General features: G+C 44.1%; 3 protein-coding genes across 11 annotated transcripts in view; 2 read left to right on the top strand and 1 right to left on the bottom strand.

Moving 5' to 3' along the window:
* The window catches only part of CDC23 (cell division cycle 23), a 32,642-nt gene extending 26,707 nt beyond the window's left edge, over positions 1 to 5,935 (top strand). The window contains exons 9-15 of one of the 2 annotated variants that reach the window (XM_032157998.3): positions 962 to 1,115; positions 1,231 to 1,350; positions 1,684 to 1,759; positions 2,085 to 2,146; positions 3,717 to 3,795; positions 3,871 to 3,990; positions 4,474 to 5,935. In XM_032157998.3, the coding sequence (XP_032013889.1) occupies positions 962 to 1,115; positions 1,231 to 1,350; positions 1,684 to 1,759; positions 2,085 to 2,146; positions 3,717 to 3,795; positions 3,871 to 3,990; positions 4,474 to 4,644 (782 nt within the window). In that variant the 3' untranslated portion in view covers positions 4,645 to 5,935. The remainder of the gene's footprint in view (positions 1 to 961; positions 1,116 to 1,230; positions 1,351 to 1,683; positions 1,760 to 2,084; positions 2,147 to 3,716; positions 3,796 to 3,870; positions 3,991 to 4,473) is intronic. The other variant, XM_032157997.2, reaches the window with a different exon arrangement.
* Positions 5,936 to 5,956: 21 nt separating this feature from the next.
* On the bottom strand, positions 5,957 to 14,856 carry KIF20A (kinesin family member 20A). Of its 2 annotated transcripts, none has more exons than XM_058441244.1 (19): positions 14,763 to 14,856; positions 13,767 to 13,952; positions 12,090 to 12,179; positions 11,873 to 11,992; positions 11,140 to 11,278; positions 10,828 to 11,015; positions 10,611 to 10,740; positions 10,238 to 10,432; positions 10,020 to 10,131; positions 9,845 to 9,913; positions 9,496 to 9,639; positions 9,197 to 9,362; positions 8,925 to 9,089; positions 8,657 to 8,796; positions 8,412 to 8,514; positions 7,899 to 8,097; positions 7,555 to 7,646; positions 7,181 to 7,318; positions 5,957 to 6,513 (listed from the first exon to the last, which is right to left on the bottom strand). In XM_058441244.1, the coding sequence occupies exons 2-19, from the start codon at positions 13,929 to 13,931 to the stop codon at positions 6,196 to 6,198; spliced, it is 2,673 nt and encodes an 890-aa protein (XP_058297227.1). In that variant the 5' UTR covers positions 13,932 to 13,952; positions 14,763 to 14,856; the 3' UTR covers positions 5,957 to 6,195. The 2 variants fall into 2 exon arrangements, with proteins under 2 accessions (XP_058297227.1, XP_032013887.1); XM_032157996.2 differs by lacking the exon at positions 14,763 to 14,856 and adding an exon at positions 14,411 to 14,691.
* Positions 14,779 to 17,725, top strand: part of BRD8 (bromodomain containing 8) — a 41,246-nt gene continuing 38,299 nt past the window's right edge. For all 7 annotated transcript variants that reach the window (XM_032157993.2, XM_058441243.1, XM_058441241.1 and 4 more), the window contains exons 1-2: positions 14,779 to 15,019; positions 15,946 to 16,042. In XM_032157993.2, coding sequence (XP_032013884.1) covers positions 15,001 to 15,019; positions 15,946 to 16,042 — 116 coding nt within the window. In that variant the 5' untranslated portion in view covers positions 14,779 to 15,000. The remainder of the gene's footprint in view (positions 15,020 to 15,945; positions 16,043 to 17,725) is intronic.

Raw genomic sequence — 17,725 nt, 5'->3', positions numbered from 1 at the left:
CAGAGTCATACCTCTTTTTTTCCAGATGTTGTTTTGCTCTATTACCTAAGCTGGAGTGCAGTGGCACGATCTCAGCTCATTGTAACCTCCGCCTCCCAGGTTCAAGTGATTCTCCTGTCTCAGCTTCTTGAGTAGCTGGGACTACAGATGTGCGCCACCACGCCGGGCTAATTTTTGTATTTTTAGTAGAGACAGGGTTTTGCCATGTTGGCCAGGCTGGTCTCAAACTTCTGACCTCAGGTGATCTGTTCACCTTGGCCTCCCAAAGTGCTGGGATTACAGACATGAGTCACCGTGCCCGGCCTGGGTACCTCTTTAGAAACCTCGGCTCCAAGGAATATAGTTTGAAAACCACCGATGTAAAGCATAATCTAAGAAAATGTGTATATAGGCCAGGTATGGTGGCTCATGCCTTTAATTCCAGCACTTTGGGAGGCTGAGGCAGGAAGATCGCTTGAGCTCAGGAGTTTGAGACCACCCTGGCAACATGGGGAGACTGTCTCCACAAAAAAATTTAAAAATTATCCCGGCTTGGTGGCGTGTGCCTGTGCTCCCAGCTACTTGGAAGCCTTATGTGGGAGGATTGCTTGAGCTCAGGAGGTTGAGGCTGCAGTGAGCTGTAATTGTACTACTGCATTCCAGCCTATGTGACAAAGTAAGACCTTGTCTCAGAAAAAAAGAAAGAAAGAGAATGTGTATATAAATGCTGTATCCAGGTGATATTAAAAGGAATAAAAACTTGCAGTGTTTAAGAATACTTTTTTTTTTTAACCAGAATGTGTGACAGATGAAATATATTTCCCAAGGGAATATTTCCTTTTTGTACAATTTGGATGTTTTGCCAGGACTTTAGAGGGAATGGGTTATGGTTTCACGCCCATTTGGTGGAATGCTATCTATTTTAATGGACTTTTATTTTTACCTTTCTGATTATTCATTTTTTTGTTTGATTTTTAATCAGGCAATTATTACAGTTTACGTTCTCAGCATGAGAAAGCAGCCTTATATTTCCAGAGAGCCCTGAAATTAAATCCTCGGTATCTTGGTGCCTGGACACTGATGGGACATGAGTACATGGAGATGAAGAACACGTCTGCTGCTATCCAGGCTTATAGGTGATTATCTAGAGGTGGTGAGGTAGAGCAGATTGCTGTGGTTAGGAGCTTCTAAACCTGCAAGTTGCCAACCTTGATTCTGCCTTCTTAACAACCTGTCTTTTCCATTTCTTAGACATGCCATTGAGGTCAACAAACGGGACTACAGAGCTTGGTATGGCCTTGGGCAGACCTATGAAATCCTTAAGATGCCATTTTATTGCCTTTATTATTATAGACGGGCCCACCAGCTTCGGTAAGCCTGGTCACCTGACAATGCGTCTGATATGGGAAGGGCTAATGACTTTTCTTTCCTCTTTTGATAGCTATTGACAAATCACAGTGGATGGTTTTGACTGTTGGGGATCTGAGTTTAAAGTTGCTAAATGCTTTTTGGTTATTTTCATTTAGTATATTTCACTAACGGGTTAATAGTATAATTATGAACACAAAGTAATCTATTATATGGAGCATCAGGTTAAAGACCAGTTGTTGCATAGCTTTGAAATAGTGGTGTACTGGTTCCTCAAGGGAGAACTTCAGTTTCTGTAAAAAGTCTTTGCTCAGACTGCCTGTTCTTCTTTCTCAGACCCAATGATTCTCGCATGCTGGTTGCTTTAGGAGAATGTTATGAGAAACTCAATCAACTAGTGGAAGCCAAAAAGGTACCTTAAATTGGGTCCTGAAGAATTTGAGTGGAAATCTGCTGTTTAGATGAAGGTTGGGCTATCTGTGCTGTAATTTTTCACTTATTCTGATCTAAGTGCTTAGGAAAGTATGATATTTATAGATACATAGTCTGAAAGCAAAGCTGGGCCAAGGTCATCAGTGGGAATGTCAGTGTGTAGGCTGGACCTATCAGAACTAGTAAAAATGTCTTGCATTCTATAAATCTGAACTTCTGGGAGGCTTGCAGGGTCTTAACCTTCATATGATTTAGTTGTGGCACATGGGACAGTGGTCAAAATGACCAGTTTGTTTTTTTGACAGTGTTATTGGAGAGCTTACGCCGTGGGAGATGTGGAGAAAATGGCTCTGGTGAAACTGGCAAAGTGAGTGAAAGGAGTGAAATGCTGTTGATACTTCTGTTGGCTTCTCTGAGATGGCAGGTCCTGCATGCTCTAGAGCCTCCCATCCACCCATCATTCTACATGGGTGTAGGGATATAGCAGGATGTATGAATGCTGGTTTGTGAATGTAGCCATCTTGTGCCTAGAGAATGCCACTTCTGGCCAGGTGCAGTGGCTCATGCCTGTAATTCCAGCACTTTGGGAGGCTGAGGGAAGTGGATGACCTGAGGTCAGGAGTTCAAGACCTGGGAGGTGGAGGTTGCAGTGAGCCAAGATTGCGCCATTGCACTCCAGCCTGGGCAAGAAGAGCAAAACTCCATCTCAAAATAAAAAAAATAAAAAGAGAATGCTAATTCTCTTGAAGGAGGGCAGTTGCTTTCCTATTAAAGCAAGAGATCAAGATTGATTTGAAGAAGGGATAACATTTTTGTGTCAGAGCACTCTAGGAAAACTACTTTCACTATTAATTTCCTGATAAGGGCCAGAAAAATTAGGAATAACTCAAATAGTAGGCAAAGAGGTTCTTAAATGTAAAGAGGTTCCTATCTGGATTCTTAGGAAAAAAAAAATTGAGTTGCCTGGTATCTTTTTTTTTTTCTTTTTTTTTTGTAATTTACAGATAGGATCTTGCTGTGATAACCAGGTTGGTCTTGAAGTTATTGGTCTCAGCCGGATTAGAGAGTAGCTAGGATTATGGCCCTATGCCACCATGCGTGGCCACTTGTTATCTTTTTTTTTTTTTTTTTTTTTTTGAGACGGAGTCTTGCTCTGTCACGGAGGCTAGAGTGCAACCTCTGCCTCCTGGGTTCAAATGATTCTCCTGCCTCAGTCTCCTGAGTAGCTGGGATTACAGGTGCTTGCCACCACACCTGGCTAATTTTTGTATTTTTTAGTACAGACAGGGTTTTGCCATGTTGGCCAGGCTGGTCTTGAACTGGTGACCCACCCGCCTTGGCCTCCCAAAGTGCTGGGATTACAGGTGTGAGCCACCATGCCCAGCTTTTTTTTGAGTCAGAGTCTCACTCTGTGGCCCAGGCTGGAGTGTAGTGGTGTGATCACTGCAACCTCCACCTCCCGAGTTAAAGCAATTCTTCTGCTCCAGCTTCCTGAGTAGGTGGGATTACAGGCACGTGTCACAATGCCCGGCTAATTTTCGTATTTTTAGTAGAGGAGGTTTCACCTTGTTGGCCATGCTGGTCTCAAACTCCTGACCTCAAGTGATCTGCCCTCCTTGGCCTCCCAAAGTGCTGGGATTACAGGCACTAGCCACCTTACTCTGGGTATTACTAGATAATTTTTGCAAGGATGTATTATCTAGCTTAGATACTAATATTTACTAACTCTCCTTCCATCATTAGCAGAGTAATGATTCTAAGCTTTGATAACAGTAACTATCACATCTAATACTATTCCAGTTCCAAGAGTGTCATTTATGTCAAAATTGATACTTATCTATGTATTGTTATTTTTTTGGTCTTACGTACTTTTACTTTTTTTATCAGTAAGTTGCTTTGGGATATCATTGGTACTTAAAGACCAGTTTCTTTTGTAGGCTTCATGAACAGTTGACTGAGTCAGAACAGGCTGCCCAGTGTTACATCAAATATATCCAAGATATCTATTCCTGTGGGGTATGTATCATACCATGAGAATTGTATTGCTGATATTATTACTGTCACCTCAGTCATTTTGCTTTCCCTCTCTAGGAAATAGTAGAACACTTGGAGGAAAGCACTGCTTTTCGCTATCTGGCCCAGTACTATTTTAAGTGCAAACTGTGGGATGAAGCTTCAACTTGTGCACAAAAGTGTTGTGCATTTAATGATGTGAGTATCAGTTCTTTAATAAAAGGTTTGAATTTTAGGCTAGAACATTAGATATTTAAGTGGAAAGCCTACCTTGGCCAGGCGAGCGGCTCACACCTATAATCCCAACACTTTGGGAGGCTGAGGCAGGAGGATCGCTTGTGCCCAGGAGTTCAAGACCAGCCTGGACAAAAAAGGGAGACCTTGTCTCTACAAAAAATAAATTTCGCCAGGTTTGATGGTGCATGCCTGTGGTCCCAGCTACTTGGGAGGCTGAGGTGAGAGGATCACTTGAGGCTGGGAGGTCGAGGCTGCAGTGAGCCTTGATCACACCACTGCACTGTAGCCTGGGTGACACAGTGAGACCCCATCTCAAAAAAAAAAAAAAAAAACATGCCTACCTGCCTGCCTTGATCTGTGGAACTTGTATAACAGCATCTTAATAACTTGTTTTTAAGACTAGCTTTGGACATGTTTTGAAATATTTCCCTGACTTTGCTGCAGACCCGGGAAGAAGGTAAGGCCTTACTCCGGCAAATCCTACAGCTTCGGAACCAAGGCGAGACTCCTACCACCGAGGTGCCTGCTCCCTTTTTCCTGCCTGCTTCACTCTCTGCTAACAATACCCCCACACGCAGAGTTTCTCCACTCAACTTGTCTTCTGTCACGCCATAGTTGGCTACTCTCAAGCCAGCACATTGTTAGACCCATCTTAATTAAGCCTTACCTCCATATAAAGAACAGCACGTCTGTTCCAAGGACCTCAGCTCTTCTTCTTTCTACAGATGGCAACAGCTCCATAGGGACAGCTTGTATAATTACCTTCAGAGGCCAACTGACAGAATCCTGGCAGGAACAGACATTATCTTGCCAGTTAGAAGTACTTCTGTCTCACTTATGTCCAAAGAGTGGCTATAGATCTTGGCCTTCTTCCCTGAATACTTTTTTTTTTTTTTTTTGCCCCCAAGAAAGTCCCTTTTATAGCACTTTAGCACAGGCAATGCTACAGGAACAAAGTTTCAATGCTGCTGAGAGTGAAAGAAGGAAAGTCTGCCACTCTACCCTGAGCTGGCAGTAGGGCACTGAGTACCCTAGGAAGAAGTCAGAGCAATGGATACAAATGACCTTGCTCTTGGATTTGCTGAGCATGATCCCTATTCTGATGTCAGAGATTAGGTTTAAATGGAATAGAGCTATCCATTTGTTCTTACTCTCTAGGGAGACAATCTTCCAAAACAGTTTTGGGGGAGGGTCTTCTAAAGCTTTCAAATTGGAAGTAACTTACTAGAGTTGAATAAAAGAAGGGCAAAAATAATCTCGCAGAGCTTGGAACTGCTGATAGCCCTTACTGAGGGCAAAAGATGGCTATATTGTTAGCTATACTCCTACCAAAGCAAGCAAGGAGATAGGATTATAGACAATTTCACGGACATTTGGAAATAACATTTGTGATTATACAGACAAGAATAAACTCACTTCAAGCTGGTCTGTTTTAATAAATTTTCAATGTAATTGTCTATTTTTTTCCCTCCCATCTGCAACAGAATACATTTTTTTCAGCCTTTATCTAGATGAGGTAAAGGGAATCATTCTTATGGTGCTCTTGGAGAGTTTCAGGCCTGTGCATGTGTGTACAGCAGGAGGTAATACGCTATGTCTGCTGTAATATATTTGCACAGTGGATGCTATGGATCACTCTGAGCTCAGGGTCCAGACTTTATTCTTATTCCCAGAATTTTGTGTTACCTTTTTACCTCCTAACATATGACACTTCATCTTATATTAAGGAAGGTTTAGAATATCTAATACAACTTGAATTCATTTGTTACTAAGCCTTCTTAGGCAAGTTGTATACTAGTTACTGGTCTCCACTGCCATGCCTTTTCAAGGTTTCCATGGTCCAGAATGATGTTTGATTCTTAATTTTTCTGTCCCTTTTATAATTTGTTTTAATGATTTTGCTACATTTGGAATTCAATAAAAAATATGAACAATAATATCTTTAATATAACTGTTTTTGTGTACATAGAAACCATATAAGTAAATAAAAAAAACATGAGATTACATAGGTGGTTATAATACAAAAGTGGGAAAAAAGCTAGTGTCTGAGTATTGCATCCTGGATATAATTCCTGATATATGGTAAAGCATAAAAGAGACCTATTTCTTCAGGAGAGTAGCTGACCCACCTCAGGGCCACGACTGCTCTTCTCTTTCCCCACAGCCTCAGTACTTTTTGCCAAAAGGCCCAGATTTGAGTAAAGGGGAGCGCCGTGAGCGTAGGATCCGGGCATAAGGGCTGCAGTCTGTTGAACTTTGGCAGGTTGGTGTTCGGGGAAGTAAATTTCGAAGGAATGGTTTCTTCCCTGGTGGTTGTTGGTTTGGTTGCTGGTTTTCCTGGTTGGTACCAAGGCGCTTTTTGGCAGAAACCTGGCCTTGGAGTTTTAGCACAGTGTGATACTGCTCAGCAATACATGCTGCCTTCTTCCGAAGGTCCAGTTTCACTAGCACCATGTTGTTCTGCAGTTCAGCCAGAGTCTGGTCCTAAGGAAGATCAATAAAGTTATAGAAAACACTTTTTTCTGGTATATTAGAGAAACGAGAGGGCTAAGGGTAATACATACCATCCATTACTAGTTACTAACAACTGTTTCTTCAAAGATTAAAACTCTTTAAAGTCGGAGCTTATAACTGAATAAGGAGACATTTTCTGAGAACAAAACATAAGCAGTGCTGAATAGGACATCTTCTAACACATAAGGTAGTATGAGCTTGAGTAAATTTAATTTCTAAGTGCCTCAGTCTCTAAATGTCAAATGTTGAGTTTAAGATATACAATTTTAACATTTTAATCTCTCTGGAATCAGGATGCATCTTACTGATGAGAAATATCATATCCAAATTGTTACTTTTTTCTTAGTAGTACATAAAATAATGGTTTCTTATAATCAGTAGCATCTTAGATGAAATATGACAGTAACTACCTCCCTGAGGTGGTTGTGACAGAAAATACCTATAAATTACTTAGCACAGTGCCTGGTGCTTAGTAAATGCTTAACAAAGAATAGTTATTTTTATTTTGCAAATATACTGCTCTCACTATAAATTCAGCCTAAAAATCTTTACCTTTTTCTTCTGGTCCTCTTTCCTTTCTCACATATACACTGGAGTGGGCTGGTAGGAGAGAAGTAGGTATATAGTTTGCCCTAACCTGTTTGATTAAGATGTCATCACAAGTGGTCAAGGCTTGACGAAGTTTTCCTGCCCCAGTGCTGTGGCAACAAGCTCTCTCTGCTGATTGGAGAGACTCACCAAGTTTCTGAAGCTCTGTCCGCAACAGCCTTATATTCTGAAAAAGGAGAGTAGGAATCATACTGTGGCCAAGAGAACCAGGATAATGATCTGGCGGGGTCAGGTAGCCATTTGAAGAGAAGTAAAATTAGAAAGGCTAGTCAGCTGAGTGAAATAGCCACTCTCCAGAACTGTGCACAAAAAAAATCTTGTCTTCACATGAACCAGTGATAGAGTGTTGGATGTGGGAAATTGCCTTAGGTGAGAGTTTGGTAAACAGAGAACGGTAATTACCTTCTGGCCCTCTTCTAACTTCTTGTCCACATCAGTGGTGAAGGGCTTGGCTGAGGGTGGTGGTTCTAACATTTTCTGATACTTATGCAACTCTGAGGGAAGGAAACAGGAAACTTAAAATATGTGGGTTTTTTTTTTAGCCTTGGACTAACCTCTTTAACTGAGTTAACAGTAGCTTGCAGCAAATATAAAAAGTGAGGCTATGTGCATCCTAGATTGAAATGTCAGGGGGATGTAGCTTGCAGTTTAGGAAATTATGTTAGAGCAGGAGTTAGAAGGCCTGGGTTCGAGTAACAGCTCTTCTCTGAACCACTGTTACGTTTCCTGCCTGTCTCTTTCCTCACCTTCAGTGGTGGAGTTTAGCTCTGCTTTGCACTGCTGTAATTTAGCTTTAACCTCCTGAAGCTGCTGGGTGGAGGCAGAAGCTGCCAACCTTTGTGACCGCCGTAGGGACAATTCAGACCCTGATTGCTGATGGGCCACTGACTGTTGTCTGGCTTCCTGCAAGAGAGCTTCTAGCTCTTCAATCTTTTCATCCCGCTCCTAAGAGGGAAGCAGAGAGCACAATTCTTTGCAGAGCCAGAAAAATATTGCTAAGACAGATGACTGAACAAACAAAGCACTTGTGACACTGATCCCTTGAAAACCTGTTGTTAGCACTTAATACGATTTCCTGGCCAACTAAACCCTTAATCAATTCACCAAACATAGATTGAACCCAAAGCACTATGGGGAATAGAGAAAAGGGAGTTATAGATTCCTGCCCTTACTGGAGTAGTTTATAAAATCTCTTTACTTCAGGCAAGCTAGTGATGGAAATCTGAGCAGCTAATTGGAGCTGGCTCAGGGCAACTCACTTGAATCTCGTCTTGGTAAAAACTTGTCAGTGACTCCTTGAGGATATTTAGTTTTTCTTCATACATTTCCTCCAATAGTTCCTTTTGGGTGTCCAAATGTTCACTGTCAGAGGAGAAAAGAGAAGTAAGTGAAGGTTCTGAGGAGTGAACTTGGGGAACAGATCTTGAGGCACAACTCCACCTAACTCTTTACTTCCCAACCTCTGTCCCACGTGACAGAGCAAGAGGGGTCACTCAGCTAGTACCTGCACCACTGTTCCCGCTGTTGCATCTGTTCTACCATCTCATTGCAAATTTCATCTCGGAGATGCATCTCCAGCTGTAGCTTTTCCTGTCGTTCCTTCAAAAGCAGTGTCTTCATGGCTTCCACTACTTGTAGGAGCTCCTAGGAGAGACACACGTCAGAGGTCATCAGATGCTCATGCCCTCAAAAGGCACAAGCCCACCTGGAAGGCACCATGGAAAAATGTGTAGCTACTAAGCTGCTACACTAAAGCTTTCTTGTATTCTCACCTCTTTGCCATACATGGAGATGTCAGCTTCATTTTCAATATCATCATCAAGGCCTGTGTCTGCCTTAGCCCCTTTCTCTAAGCTGGGGGATGCCTGAAGACTATGTTCCTTGATGAACGAGTGCAGGGATGGGAATCCTAGTTGCATAGGTGGGGCATGCACAAGCTAGAGGGAAAAAAAATATCTTACTTGACTCCATAAGTAGTCCCTAGGAGCTTTCTTAGAGTTACCAGTTCCAAGTGAGCACACCCATCACACCTCTAGCTTCTCACCTGGCTAGCAATGGCTGAGAACTTGGCCACATGAAGAGTTTCATCATAGGTAGACGCACAGGGATTCACATTGACAATCATGCAGGAACGGCCTCGGCCTGTGAAGAAACCTTGGAACACTCGAGTCAACTTGCTGTCACGGAAGGGAACCAGGTTCTGCTTTGACCTGGCAGAGAATCAGAGATAACAGAGCTGTGAGCAGAACACCAGCCCTTTGGGTATCCTAGCACCATCCCCAGTGGTGACCAGGAAGTCTCTTAGCAAATTGCAGAGCCCAGGGCTTATAGTCAAAAGCTCACCGGTTCTGCTGGTTTTGACGAAGGGCAGCAATACAGCGGCCCAGGGTGTGCAGAGAGGTGTTAATGTTTCCTGCTTCCTTCAACCGTTCACCACTCTTCTGATCTTTGCAGCGCTCTGAGCCAGCCAGATCACAGAGTGACAGCCTAGAATGATGCACAGGATCTGACATAAGGGCCTCACATGTTATGAGCCTTCTGGCTCTTTGTATAATTCTGGAGAGGGGACGGCCCACTAAGAATCTCTGTACCCAAAGAAGGAGAACAAGTAGTTCCCCTGAGGACCTCCTCCATGCTTTCCCAACTATCATTTATGGCCAAGAAGCCCAAATTTCTAAATGGATAAACTTACTCGCTGATCTTGGGGACTATATCTCCTTCCCCCTGAAGGTGTAGGATCCTGATTGAGAAGATGCTGTGACTGGAAGTTAAGAAAAACAAAAAGTCATTGCACATTTTCCATGACCAGGCAGAGGACTAATGTTTCCTGGAACACAGTGATGAGTTTATTCTTACAATCTACTCACCTGCGGCTGGAGTTCTGGTTGAGGTGGGTGCTGGCAAAGCTCTGGTTCTTCCGACCCACTTTCAGGAGCTTCCAGGCCTCCTCAGCATCTTGCACATGAATCCAGTTGAGATCTGGGGCCAAAGAAGAGAGGCGTAAGATGGGAACATCCAACTCTTTTGCCAGTCTCTCCCCAGTTGCCCTCCAGGGTTCATGCCAGCTTCCCCCATGTTCCTTTACCTTTCACATAGGGATTGCCATTTTGATCCTCGCATAGCCGCAAAGTCTGCCTCTTGCGCTGTTGGCTAGGTGGTTCTAATAGGTCATAAAGCAGTTCGTTGTAGATCTCAAAGAATGAGATCCAGACAGAGAAGCGAATGTTTGCCGGGACAGGTACTGGGGCAGTGTCTGGCTGTGCCCATCGATGACTTGTTTCTGGAGAAGAAGCCAATGTATAGGGCATCAACCTAGAGCATTTCATCTCTCTTTTGGCCTGCAGGGGCCTTGGAAGGCAGACCTCAGATTGCAACCTCTGGTCTGTATTCCTGGCAGCTATTAGGAACAGGGAGTGAGTTCCTAGTATTTCTTGGCAGAGCCCAGTCATGGTACCTACCATCCAGCTGGCTACTGCTGGTACACTGACTGATAGAAGAGAGCCCAGCAATGCCACTGTCGAAGCTGGTGCTGGTACCTATCCGACTTTCGATGTAGACACTCCTCTTCAAGGAAGTGGACAGCTCCTCCTGGAGGGGCACAGGGAGAAGGTAAGCACAAAACTTCCCCGAGATTTGTACCCCCTACCCCCACTGCCATGGATACCAATGCTTTACCTCTTGGAGGCCTCCATTTAGCAGGGACAGCTTCTTCATTTCCTCCTGTCGGATCTGCTTGCTGTCTAGCCAGATTACCTCATTGGAGAGCAAGGGCTTCAGATCAGGTGTTGGATGAAGTTGGCCTTGGAGGCTATTGAAGATCAGCGCCAGGGACCGGGGGAGAATCCCTCCATCCTTGATGGTACCTAGAGGCATATGAAAGATGGACAGCTGAGGCAAGTGCTCTTCTCCCCCTAACTCAGAGTCTCAAAAGGTAAAAACAACAACATTACCAGCCAATCAGGAATCCCGTGAAGCCTTACTACTCACCTTGAATCGTGTGGGTTTTCCCTGAGTTAGTGACTCCATATGTGTAGATGAGCCAGTTCTGCCCTTTGAGTACATCCTTTACCATCTCCTTCACAGTTAGGTTGAAGAAGGACGCCTGTCCCACTTCTGGCCCAAAGATCTAGAGAGAGACCCAGTTTTTTAGAGGCCTCTTCTTCATCTCCCACTTGCCTCCTGTGCAGAGCCAGCAGATATATTCCTTCCTGAGTGGTTGGCTCTGGAGACCACTCAAGCAGCTTCTTCCTGCAGTGCTGCTGGCTGTTTCCTAAACATTGAGGACTCAAGCACTCTCTGCTAGTCCATCTTTCCACCAAATCAACAAACACTTAAGGAATGCTGTGCCCTAGGCCTGATGCTGCACACACAATGGGGCAATATAATGGCCCATAAGTGTGGGCTTTGGAGATACATGGATCTAGACTCAGGTCCTAACTCTACTAGTGACTAGCTACATGGCTTCAGCAATATTACATTCATTGAGCCACACTATCCTTGTGAGGAAAATAAGGAAATAATGATAATAACAATAGAATTTTTCAGAATTGATATACATATGTCACTTGACACATTGACTAACACATAACTAGGGCCCTCAAAATTGTAGGTGTGCATATACAAGGAACTCACAGTCAGGAAGAGAAGCTTTCCCTCTAAACAGGGAATAAAGTTGCCCTTACATGTTGGTCCTTTGTTCACAAACCAGTACCCTCCATACCTGGGAAAAGGTGAACCTGTGTGTGGCTTGGCCAATTCCCCGCTCATTGCTCTTCAGGGCAAAAGAGTCCTTGGGTGCTTGTAGAACAAGAGTCTCCACATTCTCAATACGGACACAACCCTAAGAAGGGAGAAAATACAGTTGTCACGGAAGGCATTCCTGGGAATCTTTTGTACTGCATCATTTCACCTGAAATCCTCCCTTCTCAGACACTTACCTGATCTTCCTGTCGTTCCAACTCTGAAGGTAACAAGGGCCTAACCCTCAAGTATACTTTCACCTTCTCCATAGTGTCCTCAGATGGAACCTGTGGCAGAATTCCAGCCCAGAACCACAGATTAATTTCAGCAGTTACATCTGAGCAAATGGGCAAACAGTAGTTTCTAGGAACTATGATAACACTACCCCATTTCACCTCAAATGTCTTTGTGCAGCTACTCTTTGGTTCCACAATCATTCCAACCCACATGGACATTTTTACTACTTTGTCACCCTTCCTTGTCTCATCATTATCCTGCAAACGTGGCTTGCCACACCAATGATCTGAGTTAGAATTTATTGACTGGTATGAAAATTGCTATGTGATATTAAAGCAAAGCAGAGGCAAACACACTTGGATTTGAGTCCCAATTCCATGACTTAGTAACCATGAGACCTTGAACTATGAGTTCTTGAAATTCTTTGCCTCAGTTTCCTCATCTGCAGAATGGGGTTAATAATAGCACCCATGTCATTCATTCAACAGATACTTAGAGGCCAGGTGCAGAGGCTCACGCCCGTAATCCCAGCACTTTGGGAGGCCAAAGAGGGTGGATCACCTGAGGTCTGGAGTTCCAGACCAGTCTGGCCTACACAGCAAAACCTCATCTCTACTAAAAATACAAAAATTAGCTGGGCTTGCTGGTGGGTGCCTGTAATTCCAGCTACTCAAGAGGCTGAGGCAGGGAGAACTGCTTGAACCCGGGAGGCGGAGGTTGCAGTGAGCAGAGATTGTGCCACTGCACTCCAGCCTGGGCGACAGAGCGAGACTCCATCTCGAAAACAAACAAACAAAAAAACCCAAAAAACAAAAAAACCCCAGATATTTAGAGTGCCTACTATGGCCTAGGAACTGTGAAGCTCTGATAGTCCATAGTGAGAGACATCATCAAGGACCATGCTCTCATGGAACTTTATAAGTCTCTAAGAGAAACTCTATAAGAGCACAAAATGTGACAATGTATGTTAATGTTTAGCATAGGACCTAGTACAGTGTTTCTCAACCAGGGTCATTTCCACTCCAAGGGCCATTTAGCAATGCCTGAAATGCCTGAAGACATTTTTCGATTGTCACAAATGGGAAGGCACTACTGACATCTAGTGGGTAGATGCCAGGAATGCTATTAAACATCTTAAAATGTACAGGACAGATCCCTACAAGAACTGTCTAGCCCCAAATGTCAATAATGCTGTGACTGAGAAACCCTGGCCTAGCAGGAAACCTACAACAAACTGAAGCTATGGTGATACTATTAAAACCTGAACATACATTCCACTTACATAATGCCTATATGACCTTGTGCAAATTATTTAGCACAACTGGGCCTCAAGGCAAAGAGAGATAACTATTATTCCCTGAAAGATTAACTGAGAGCATGCACTTGAGGGTATTTCATTAATGCAATGCAAATAATAGTTCTTCTGGACACACAACTCTTAATTTTTTTTTTACTTGTCATGCCCTTAATTTTTTTTCTTTTTTTCTTTTCATAGCCATTTTGTCCTAAATGCCCTTAATTTTGAATTGATCTCAGACCTTTAGGATTGCTAGTCTTTGACCTCATACTACCCTGTATGGACAATTATTGGCCTGAGGATATCACTTTCTGCCCCAGCCACTCCCCAGTTCCTTTACCTGCTGCTTGTCCTCTAGGGAGGTAGAGATGACAGAGCAGTCTGATAGCAGGTTCTTGCGTACCACAGACCCCAAATCTGCAGCTGTGGACTCAAACATGGGAGAAACTACGACATCGTCATCGGACAGCAAGCCCGCTGGCGGAGAAAGGATCCCTTGCGACATGACGGCAGGGGCAGCCTAGGTCTAAAAAGAGACCAAAAAGTGGGCAGGGAGAAGAACTTTTAGGGACAGAAGGGGCCGCGAATTTTAGGTAATAAGTCCCTTGCCCCATGACATCGGGTCCGGCTTCCTACTTCCTTTCCCCTCCAATTATCGGCAAAGGGGAAGGGAATGAGAGAAGTTCACTTAATGAACAATTGAGAGAAGTTTGAGGAGGCATTTCCGAACGCGAACAGAAGTCCACAGAAATCTGGCTCCAAAAGCAGAAGGCCACGCCTTAAAGTAGGGCACCTCGCCCGCCGGTGCTGTGGAGGTGGTGTCAGGATCCCTCGGCTCCTTCTCTAACCTCACCCCAAGGACCACCGTGAGAACAGAGATGCAGCATTAAGAGAAAAACAGATGGCTGCAGCTCCGATTTCTTAAAGCCTATTCCGCGCGGGCAAGAGCTGGTAACCCGGGCTCCAGCACAGCCGCACACTCACCCGAAGACGTGCCACTTGCTCCTCCTGGGGTACCGGCTCACTCACACCTAGTCGCCGAAGCTGGACTTTCGCAGCCGGAGAGCACAACTCCGCCCACGAGGTGCAGCTTTGTTACAGATACAATATTTTAAATTACGCGCTGCGTTCATTCGGCCAATCACATAGGGAAGCCTGCAGCTACCAATCCGCGTAATGAAAGGGGGCGGGCCTGACTGGAATTTCAGTCGTTTGCTTCCGCTTGACCTCTCAGATCTAATGTGGGTCCGGGTTATCAACTGTCGTGGGTTGGCAGTTATTTCGCCTGGGATTCTTCCAACTTAACCCTTTTCCTTGAACCTTAGACATTTCTTACCTAAGAAGCCTAAAAGAAATCTTGAGGCTTCAGCCGCCAACTCCTGTCCTTCCTTAGCAACAATCTTAACAGGAGTGCACAAGATAACTGGTTTAGGGTGCTTGCCTTTGTCTTAAGGGGAAAAACGACATTTCCCAGGAGGCACCGCGAACCAACGGCGGTACACTATTCCCCAGAATTCCAGGGTTTCGGCCCTGCCCGACCGTCTCTCCTCAGGGTTCGAGACTTCGGGGCTAAGATGGCGACGGGAACGGGCAGTGAGTATCTGAGCAGGTTTTGCGTGAAAGGCCTTTGTAGATCCGAGGCTAGATACCATATCTTTGTTACACAATTAGGGAGTGGGAGAAGTGGTTTGCTTGAGAGCCCAGGGTTTTCAGAGACCTGCGCTCTACAGCATCGTGAAGACCAACGTTTGGGGGCCCAGAAATCTGGGATCATGCTTCTCAGGGAGGGAGCGGAGGTGTGAGAGAAGCAGCTTAGTGAATCCTAGTGTGTTAGGAGCTCTGCGGGGTAACCGTAAAAGCACTCTAGAAACTTGGGCGTGCAGACGAAAAGATGTTATGAGCCAAACGGAGTAACCTTCACCTCAAAGAGCCATTCATTTTTCTGTCCGACGTTTGTGAGGCAGTGGAAGTGGGGTCTTTTAACCATGAGCTTTTCTTGCCACTCAGGAAATTGCATCTCGGGGATTTCAGCCATTTTTCTTTTTTTGGACTGAAAAGGTCTTTTATGCCCGACATTTGGAGTAGAGGATCTGAGAGAAGTAAACAAGTTTATGCTAAGAGGGAGGCGGGGTAGTAGGAGGGGCTGGCCCCTCGGGTTCCTGGGAAATAAGCCCTTAGTAAGTTTAAACTGGAATAAAGTCCAGTATTCTTAAAACTGGGCTTTTAGGGAGAACTGCCTAATCTGATATTCCCTGTTTTTTAATAAAGCGGAGCTTCAAGCCATGGCGTTTTAAGAAATAAAATGTTAATAATTCACATGCAACGAATAGGTACCACGGTCACTGGTGATATTTCACTTGGAGAGGTGAAAATCAAGATTTGGTGATAGTAGCTCACTTTCTCCTAACAAGTTGGAATGTTTTGTATTAGGCTTTTAGTCCTCTTTTTGGGGATTTTGGAGCTTAGCACTACAGTCTCTGGTTCTTTCCAAGGCTTTTTTTTTTTTTTCCCTTTCCCAGAACACAAGCTGCTAAGTACTGGCCCCACAGAGCCATGGTCCATCCGAGAGAAGCTATGTTTAGCATCTTCTGTCATGAGAAGTGGAGATCAAAATTGGTAAGGTATCTAGGATGTCAGCTTTTCTGGGTCTTAGAAATTGTTAGATACTCTTTCACATTGGTAGATTTCTATAGTTAATCATATTAAGCTGTAAGTAGACTTTCTTTTCTTTTTCTTCTTTTTTTTTGAGACTGAGTCTCCTTCTGTCGCCCAGACTGGAGTGCAGTGGTGCGGCCACACCCAGCTAATTTTTGTATTTTTTAGTAGAGACAGAGTTTCGCCATGTTGGCCAGGCTGGTCTCAAACTCCTGACCTCAGGTGATCCACCCACCTCGGCCTGCCAGAGTGCTGGGATTACAGGTGTGAGCCACTGCGCCTGGCCATGCCTGGCTAATTTTGTATTTTTAGTAGAGACGGGGTTTCACCATGTTGGCCACGATGGTCTTCATCTCCTGACCTCATGACCCGTCCGCCTCGGCCTCCCAAAGTGCTGGGATTACCGGCGTGAGCCACCGCGCCAGGCGTTTTTTTTTTTTTTTTTGAGACAAGGTTGCACTCTGTGGCCCAGGCTGGAGGGCAGTGGTGTGATCTTGGCTCACTGCAGCCTCCATGTCTGAGGCTCAAGTGATCCTCCCACCTCAGACTCTTGAGTAGCTGGGACTACAGGTGCACACCACCATGCCCAGCTAATTTTTTGTTTTTTATTTTTATTTTTTGTAGAGATGGGGGTTTCATGTTTCCTAGGCTGGTCTCGAACTCCTGGGTTCGAGCGATCAGCCCACCTCAACCTCCCAACCTACTGGGATTACAGGTGTGAGCCACCAGGCCAGCTGTATTTCTTCTTTTAAACAGCTTTATTGAGATATAATTCACATACTATAAAATTAGCCTACTTAAAATGTACAATATAATGGTTTTTAGTATATTCACAGTTGTGCAACCATCACCACAATCTAATTTTAGAACATTTTACTTCTAAGAAAAACCCCTTACTCCTTAACTGTCAGTCCATGTTGTCCCTTCCTCACCACCCCCAAGCAAGCACTCATCTACTTTCTATTAATTAATTAATTAGTTAATTTGAGACAGAGTCTCACTGTCACACAAGCTGGAGTGTAGTAATGAGATCTTGGCTCACTGCAACCTCCGCCTCCCAGGTTCAAGCGATTATCGTGCCTTAGCCTCCCAAGTAGCTGGGATTACAGCCATGTGCCACCACGAGTGGCCTGGCTAATTTTTGTATTTTTAGTAGAGATGAGGTTTTGTCCAGGCTGGTCTTGAAGTAATCCACCAGTCCTGGCCTCCAGAAGTGCTGGGATTACAAGTGTGAGCCACCATACCGAGCCAACTCTCTTGTCTCTGTAGATTTGCCTATTCTGGATATTTCATACAGATGGAATGATATGTGCTCTTCTGGACTTTTTTTTTTTTTAATCACTTGACATAACACTTTTAAGGTTCATTCTTATGTAGCGTGTATCAATACTTAATTCCTTTTTTAGCTGAATAATAAATAATCTGTTGTATGAATATACCAAGTTTTGTTTATCCATCACTTGATAGACAATTGGGTGGTTTCCACTTTTTGGCCATTATGAATAATGCTGATGATGTGCACATTCGTGGACAAGGTTGTGGACAATGTTTTTAATTCTCTTGAGTTTTTTATTCAAGGAGTGAAATTACTGGGTTATGTAGTAACTTTATTATGTTTGACATTTTTTTTTTTTTTTTTCAGAC

The sequence above is a fragment of the Hylobates moloch genome, unplaced genomic scaffold (assembly GCF_009828535.3).
Source record: "Hylobates moloch isolate HMO894 unplaced genomic scaffold, HMol_V3 SCAFFOLD_6, whole genome shotgun sequence".
In the NCBI taxonomy this organism is placed as follows: Eukaryota; Metazoa; Chordata; class Mammalia; order Primates; family Hylobatidae; genus Hylobates; species Hylobates moloch.
This window is presented reverse-complemented; position numbering and strand designations above follow the sequence as displayed.